The sequence below is a fragment of the Athalia rosae genome, chromosome 7, assembly GCF_917208135.1.
Source record: "Athalia rosae chromosome 7, iyAthRosa1.1, whole genome shotgun sequence".
Lineage (NCBI taxonomy): Eukaryota > Metazoa > Arthropoda > Insecta > Hymenoptera > Athaliidae > Athalia > Athalia rosae.
Genome location: NC_064032.1, coordinates 2,965,121 through 2,973,482, shown reverse-complemented (window position 1 = coordinate 2,973,482; position 8,362 = coordinate 2,965,121). Strand labels below are relative to the sequence as shown.

General features: G+C 39.3%; 1 protein-coding gene across 2 annotated transcripts; it reads right to left on the bottom strand.

Annotated features, from left to right (window-relative positions):
- Positions 1-1,419: 1,419 nt before the first annotated feature.
- LOC105684436 lies at positions 1,420-7,986 on the bottom strand. Of its 2 annotated transcripts, none has more exons than XM_048657963.1 (6): positions 7,314-7,986; positions 5,219-5,855; positions 4,418-4,632; positions 4,226-4,288; positions 4,013-4,125; positions 1,420-3,946 (listed from the first exon to the last, which is right to left on the bottom strand). In XM_048657963.1, the coding sequence occupies exons 1-6, from the start codon at positions 7,428-7,430 to the stop codon at positions 3,586-3,588; spliced, it is 1,506 nt and encodes a 501-aa protein (XP_048513920.1). In that variant the 5' UTR covers positions 7,431-7,986; the 3' UTR covers positions 1,420-3,585. The 2 variants fall into 2 exon arrangements, with proteins under 2 accessions (XP_048513920.1, XP_012253229.2); XM_012397806.3 differs by having other exon boundaries at positions 4,226-4,291; positions 7,314-7,981.
- Between the last annotated feature and the right edge of the window lie 376 nt (positions 7,987-8,362).

The window sequence follows — 8,362 nt, the reverse complement described above, 5'->3', positions numbered from 1 at the left end:
GTTCGGTGGGTGGGGGGGAGGGGGGGAGGGGAGGGGAGGTTACGCTTGATCTCAGAAAGATGTACGCGTACAACACGAATTTTCCTCGCGTACCCCAAAGGTGAATCCGTAAACGGTTGGGGGCAGATACGTGGGATACACTCGATTCGAAAATACTGGCAAGACGAATGGAGCTGTCTTTCGAAATAATTCCGCCAAGGCATCCCGGCCTGACCTAACTTTGTACGTACGTTAGAGGCACGCGATGCCATCCGCAGGAGTCACGATATTTTCACCCCTCGAAACTCGTTGGAGAAAAGAAATTTTCTTCACTCGCGTATCGACGTATATTTAGAACCCCCTTTAACCAAATCTTTGCCAAATAAAATAGAAGGGAGGGAAAAACTGAACATCCGAAGTTAATTGATTTTCGCGTTTACACGGATCAAATATTACCGAGATCTTTGACGATATTGAAAACGGAAAAATTGAAAGCATGAGGATTGAATAAAAAAAGCACCAGTGGTAGAGCTTTTCGGACGTTACCTATAACCGCAGCGAAATCGAGACGGAGAACTGATCGCGGTTGAAAAATATTCGTGTAAACCGTCAGTCAAACGGTTAGAAAAACTAACAACTGTATATTTAGACGTATCATAAGGTATACGCGTAGTTATTACGTATCCAAATATCTGGTCGCGGGTTCACCTACAGTAGAAGAAGACGAGATACGATTTTATTTTCATCGAAAGAGAAACAGAAAAAGAATTATCACACACATAAAATATATGTACACGTACAGCTATCGGATGAGCCTAATATTTGTGAAAATTTATAAAAACCAGAATCGAAAACGGTGAATTTTTATGCCGATCACGTAATAAAAAAATGGAAACGCTGAATGCGAAAAAAAAAAGACTTGGAAAAAGTGATTCCATGTAACGAACTTTGGAAGAATTGAAATTGGAAATGTATCGTTGCTTGATCAATTCCGATTTTTCCAAATTTTAATTTCTTCCTATTCGTTGTATCCATTTCCTGCGGCGTGAGCCTAAAGTTATAGTGTACAGGGTTTAATTCCAATTGATGGCACCCCCGATGTTAGGTTAGTATTACATGGGATTATAGGTAATATCCTCATATACGCGATAAGTTATTGCCAGACTGTCAAAACCCCCAGAGCTGTGGGCTCCGAGCGATGCAAATAGCCCTCAAAATTGGTCTTCGCTTTGGTAAATTGTGTCTAGATATCACTGATCGTTTCTCATTTTACCGTAAACGTTGCAATATTAATCAACCAACCGATGTATAATGAATATATGTAAATTAGGGTGTGTCAAAAACCAACAGCCTAATTTTCCACTTTTTTCTGTCGTTTTATTGAAAATTTTTTGTTCCCAAATATCGTCGGTTCTTGAGCTGAAAATTTCACGATCGAAAGAAGCAGAACAAAAAGTTTGTTTATTTATTTTAATTTTTTTATCTAACAATTCTTTTTTTTTCTAATTTCTAATCATCGTATGTGGATCGTCGTTACATATATACCTATATTGTATCGGGTTTTCGTATTACGCGTATTAAAGTTTAAATTAGATTTAAAAATGATCGACGACCTCGTATAAAATATATATATATATAAATCCACGTATCCGGATTTGTGTATTTTACAGTTTAATTAATCACGATATGTTGTATAGTGATAATCAATCCTCTGTCGAAAGAGAAACTATGCTTTAGTCTCATCTTTTTTTTTTATTTTCCAATTTTTAAGGCATTAAAATCAGGCGATCGGGGACGATGGGTAGGGTTTTTTCCGGCTAACGAATTAGCACGCTGCAGAATGTGGAAATATATGTATTATATAAAAGTAGAAAAAGCAATTACAGTACGTTATATCGCGATGATCGATTGTTCGCGATTACGCTACACACCCGTAACAATCTCGATATAATAATTTATTAGGTGAAAATAAAAGATGAAAAACTGGCCCCGACATATGGGGTATATATTTTCGGTGAGATCAGCCGCGGCAGCGCGGCTACGTTCGTTTCGAAACGTTTTTTTTTTCATTTCTCAATTATTCAATGTTTTCCATTTCCTCCTTTTAACGAAGATCGATAAATTAGGTACGGACGAATGACGCGTGTCTGAATGCTTGTCCGTAAAATTTTTCGGATTTTCCTAAAAATTCTAACGTACGATTCTAAAACGGATCGCAGGAACGGGCGCGCGTCTTACGCGACAGAGGGGGATGAAGATGAACGCCGGTCGAGGGCGTATGATGTAAGTATATTTACTCGGTATATTGGTAAACGAAGAAAACTCGCCGAGTATATTATCGAATCCACTTGAACGTAGCTCGTACCGATATTAATTTTTATCTCCCGCTACGCATGATTTCAGTAAAAGAAGAAAAAAAAAAAAAAACGAGAAGAGTGGATTAAAAAAAAACGAAGGATGAGGAATAAAAAACTGTAATACCGAGTAAGAGAAAATTTGAAACCGATCATCAGGGTTCGACCCTCCTTGTCCGGGGCGAAAATTTTTTGAAAGATTTTTTCTAAGAACAAAAAAAGAAATAGGGTGTTCGCTGTTTTTGGTTTTTTGATTGAACGAAAAGAGAATTAATGAATAAATCAGGGTGAGAGACTCGTGAAAACCGGAACGTGGTTCTAATTAGTTTGCAATTCGAGGTACGGAGAAAAGCATCAACTTCTGTTTTCGGGAAAACAACAATTAAAGGCAAAATCACACAATGAAATTGAGAACAGCTATGTTGTGCAATGTACATACATGTATCTTTGCTTTATCTACCACCTCCAACACATTCGTTATTCAGCTGCGAGGTTAAACGATGTCCGTACTCTGGCAAAAGTTTTAAACAGGATGGGGAACCGCAAAAAGAAGTAATCGTAAAAAACAAGTAGCTCGTGATTAAAAAAAAATAAAAAGGGAAAACAAAGATTTGTTTCGATGGGTATAATGAACCAGCTACTCTGGATATTCCGCTATACATCGTCTCAGTTTTATAGTTCGGAAACTAACTAACCCGGAAACAATTAAATCGGATAATTTATAGGTTTACAACGAAATTTATCTAGAAAATATTTTAATAAAAATGAAGAACGGACGAAAAAAATTTTATGTAAGAAATAAATAATTCGCATGTCATGTGATTAGGTGAATAAAAAACTAGAAAACTATAAGAAATAAAAAATGTATTGAAAATGTTATTGTGGAAAGAAACTTTGGTTAAATTTTTGGAAATTTTCTCATTGTACACAAAAAAATCTAGAAAATCAGTTCCTTCTTTTTTTGACAAAAAATCTCCAAAAATATGGCGGAAGTTGCGAGGTGATTAAAGAAAATCCAACCGCTAGATGAGAACGAAAAAAAGCTGTTTAGATTTTTGGCCCGTTTTGCAGCACGAAAACTGATGAGTCTTATAAAAAATTAAAAAAAAAAAAGGTGGGTGGGTAGAAGGTAGGAAATGAAGTTACACATGGATGAAATTACACGGTTTAACGAGCGGATTAAAAAAAAACCCTTGTGAAATGGCAGAGTAAAGCAGTTCGATATTCTAACACATTTGGAAAAATAACAAAATCAGTTCCGGTTGTTGGCACGTCCTCCAACGAGGCCTCTTGGAAAATTAGAATTCGCGACGACCGCAGCCGTAGGTCCTTCGGGAGCCTGACGCGCAGTGGAAGCACGTGCATCGGCTCGTCTTCTGATCGGTCGAATTACGTTTCCGGAATTCGCACCGAATCTAGCGGGAAATCCGTTGAATTTAACGTGACAACAACAGCTCGAAGGTATTGGAAAAGAATCGGCAATAGCTGTCCCATTTTCCCGGCTCAACACAACCATTTTTCGCTGAACGTATTGCTGTCTGCAAACCGCTGCGTAACCCGGGGCAAGATCGCTAGTCAGACCGTCGATCCTCATGCACTCGCTGTCCCTGTTTCTGTGTCGAGGAGAGAGGAATGATTAAAGACTCGGATTAAAAAATTCAATTTCTCCAACGACTCACGTGCAAGTTTCGATTCGCAATCCTTGTTTGAAACTGTCCACGTTGACCACGGTGTGCCACGAATTTTCGTCGCTCATATCCTTCTGGACGCCCTCGGGAAAATAGACGGTCTCCTGGAATTTGATTATTTTTTTTTTCACTACGGTTGGTCGAATCGTTCGTTCGGCAAATATTTTTTTGGAAAAGATTTTTTGCAAAATTTTCAATACTGACACTCGACTGACACAGAGGCGTGTCTCCCGTGGCCCCGGGATCTATTCTCTGCGAAATGTTGTCCATCTGAAAAATGGAGGAAATTTGAAAAAAAAAAAGGGAAGCAGCTTTTGATTCCAGGCGACCAGGTCGAGGCAGGTCTTTACGGAGTAGAAGTTTTTACGGTATTTTATGCGTTTTGACTCCACTTACTACGTCTGTGCCGGCGAGGGACATGAGTTCTTTGAGATTCCTAACAACGTTTTTGACGTATTCCGTTGGGTAAGATTCGATCTTTTCACAAACGGTATTCCCCCGGCACTCCGGGCGTAATTTCGGGATAAACATATTCTTTGGCGAAATTATTCCCTCGGTTTCGACTGGGAATACGATCGACCCGTCCCGACGTGCGTCTCCGTTGGCTGCTTCTGAATAAAACGAAATAAAACGAAGGGAAAAAAGATGAGAATAAGGGAACCAAGATAAAAGGCGAGGCGGGAGTCAACTGGTACAGATATCGAATCATAACTGGCATTAAATTTTCCTTCCACTGCAGGTTACCCATCGTGCTCATTGAAGTAAAATTATGCTAATTTTCCACCCATCTACGGCTCTCCGATATCATCGCACTTCGTCGCGCGGGCTTGCAAATCGCGTGTCAAACCTCCCTCAAAGATTTTCACCCCTCGACGCGCCACTCGCCAACCGTCGGAATAATAAATTTCCCGCATACCATTATATCACTCCCCTTAACCTGACACAATCCGACCCCCAACCTACATCTGTACGTATCTTGATATATACATATACATATATCGGTAAAAGTTTTGTTTTTCAAATTTCAAAACGAAATCCAACTTTATTTTTCTCGCACACTCGTCCGCTAATTAAAAACTAGTTTTTCGTCGGGAACGAGCGAAATAATATTTTAGCACCGAGCGGTAGAAAAAAAAACAACTTAAAACTTAATTAATTTTTCGGAAAATTGAAGAAAAAGAATTCGCGGTACGATACCTGATTTTTTTTCCGCCCCGTTTTCTTCCCCCAACTTTGACCTCGACGGAATTTCAGCAGGTGGTGGCGCAGGTGCCGGGGGAGGTGGCGGTAAAAAGTGTTGATCTTTCGATTTCCATTGTCCGTTTTTTGCCGCCCATTCCTGGGGGGTGCCAAAAATTTTCTCGTCTATCGCCCTCCTTATCAAATCGGCGACGCTCGGTTCTTTCGGACTTTCTTGCATGGCCGATCTGTTCTGTTGCAGTCTATCTCTGGCTCTCTGAAGTTGACCGTTACGAAGTATCGCGGGACGACGATCCCGGCGATCTTGAATACCGGGTACTTGAAGCATACGATTTTGCTGCTGCTGTTGCTGATGTCTCGCGTTCGTACCCCGGAGTTTCGCACGACCTTCTTCAACCGCGTCGTAAAATATCCTGACCTTTACTTCGACCGACGGCATTTCGTCCGAATTTTCGCACGAATCCGCGAGCGGAGATCCTCCCGTCCTCTCGCCTCCGAATATTTGCCCGGAAACCGAAGACGGCGTTGTTCTCATGGGACGCTGACGAGAATGGTGCAGATTTTGTACTTGGGAACTCGTCGCTACGCGTCCCGAATATTCACCCGATGTAACGAATTCACATGGCTGCGACATCTGCGGGGTCAAATCAATGAAAAAAAAAAAATAAAAAATAAATAAAAAATGGATAATCGAGACGAGATTCTTCTTTGAACTCTTTTTTTTTTTTTTCGTCAACCGATCGACCGACTCGAAATTCTACGTAGAAGATAAAAAAAAAAAATATATCGGCGACCACGGTTTTTCTAGACGTTCGTGAAAGACGAGTCGAATCTTTACCTTCCTTGAAATCACGCTCGAAATGAAACTGCACAATTATTTATGTGAAATGTAAAATTATTCAGAGCGGATAAAGCGTGGCGTATAAATAGAGAAACCTAAGGCCGTGTACCTTAGATTTATCTACCGCATGCCGCGTATCCGGGCAAAACGTTACATTATAATTTCATGCAATCAAGTAATCGCGTTGATGAACCGAAGCAACGTTACACGAGTCTAGATCAGTGGAACGTTAACGAAAATGAAACGAAAAAGTCTAACTAGTTGGTGAAAAAATTATTGAACAAGAAAACCAATGTCAAAATACCGCAAAAAAATCTAACGTACATTCTTGCAACGACGCCCAGCGAATAGATCATTGATTTTTTAACGTACGTATAGAAAAAAATTTGCAATTTTTAGGGCACACAAATTGCGTTGCAATTGCAGTTGACGATTCGTTATTCCGACAACACGATCTACGCCAAAGAAATGAGAGAAAAAAAAAAAAATCATCATTCTCCGGGCAGATTTTATTATTGGACGATATTATTTTGTACGTTCAGATAATAAAAAAAACGCTTGTAAGCAGCCTGCATTAGTCTGGAACAAATCGTAGGCGATTTTTATCAATAACGCTGCCCGTGCAACAAAGATTGCTTTTATTTCTGGCCAAAATAGTTGGCATTATATTAATAATCGTTATACGGCGAACAAAGGAGATAAAAAGAAAGGGAAGTAGTCGCGTTACGGGCTAGACGGCAGTTGAGAGTAATTTTCATTTCTCACCGAGGGGCTTCCTCGAATCCTTGTAAAGCAATGTATAGTTATAACGCGCGCGTTACGATACCCGGTGTTCTGGCGAGTGATAATAATTGTACGTGTATACAATTGTGCAAAAAAAAAAGGAACGCTATGAATAAAACAATGAAAATGAGGTATTTTCCTCATTGCCATTTAACGCGCTGCAGTAAAATATACGCCAACAGATCATAATCTGCATTCCTTTGTTCTCCCGAATCGTTAGCTTCGTTTATTTATTTATTAATTAAACCGGTCATTAATCAAGTGCACAATCGCCGCGCGTGGATGAACCTTCCAAATTTTCAGAACGAGTGCGAAAAAGAGGGAAAAAGATTCAGACGAACAAAGGGAAACGTGGAACGAATTTTTTCGGGAAAGGCGAAAGAATTTTCTGTTCCCACGTTTTTTCGTCAGTTTTGAAAAATTCCAGAACCGCGAAAACGGAAATATCAGGATGCATTTCGGTCGTACCAGAGTTAAAAATACGGCAATTCGTACGAGAATCGAACAGGTGGTTGCGACCCTCGTGGCAGAAGAGAGGGTTGTTCGTTTTTCTTCTGTATCGGAGCTTTTAACACTTCGAAGCATGATGAGAGCGCGCGTTAATTAATATAAATTAGATTTATGAGCGGAGGTTACTTAATTTATTTTTTTAGATTTCGCAGCTTTTCAGACACCACTGTACCGCAATGTACGTTAACGAAGCTGCTGCAGGACGACTGCAATCTATTCCGAGGATATCAAAAACTAACGGTTCAATAATATTTGGTTTATTTTATTACATCTTATCCCACTTTATTAAATTCTGTTTTAAAACATTATTTTAATTTATTCCAGCGGGCGATCGAGTCGTTGAATTTCGAACAGAGCTTATTGTACACAGGAATATGAATCTGGTGCGTCGCGACGCTTTATGTTATTCATTAATAAAATCTTGCCACCGGTTAATATAACGAACTAAACCGATCCGAGCACCAACAATAATTACTCTAAAACAGCTACTATAACTCCGTTCGTTTTCAGGCGCCATGAGTCACGTGATTTTTCCCTCTCTCCTTGACTCATCTCCCTCTCCGTTACCTTCGAATCAGTTTTTTTTTCTTTAATTTGCTTTATTCATTATTTATTCAATCTTTTTTTTCTTCGCTTTATTTTTCTACTTCTTCTCATTCAGGATTTCAAACGTACGCGTTCCTTTGGGTTTTTCACCCCGTTTTATACATCCGTTGAACACGTCATGCAATTGCCACTCGTCTGTCGATAATTTTTATTGTCATATAATATGAAATCTTATTACAATACCTACGTATTTTTTACATCCGGTTCAATAAATGTCAAAAATAAATCACTTATAATAAGGCAGATTTGATGAGATAATTTTCGAAAGACCTACGCACAGGTAATCATTTCATTTTTAAACTTTGACTTATTGGGTAATCAAAGTCAACGTAATACGTTCCTAGATATGATTTTCAAACTATTTGCATATTTAATCACAGCAGATTATATGCAGGACTGCA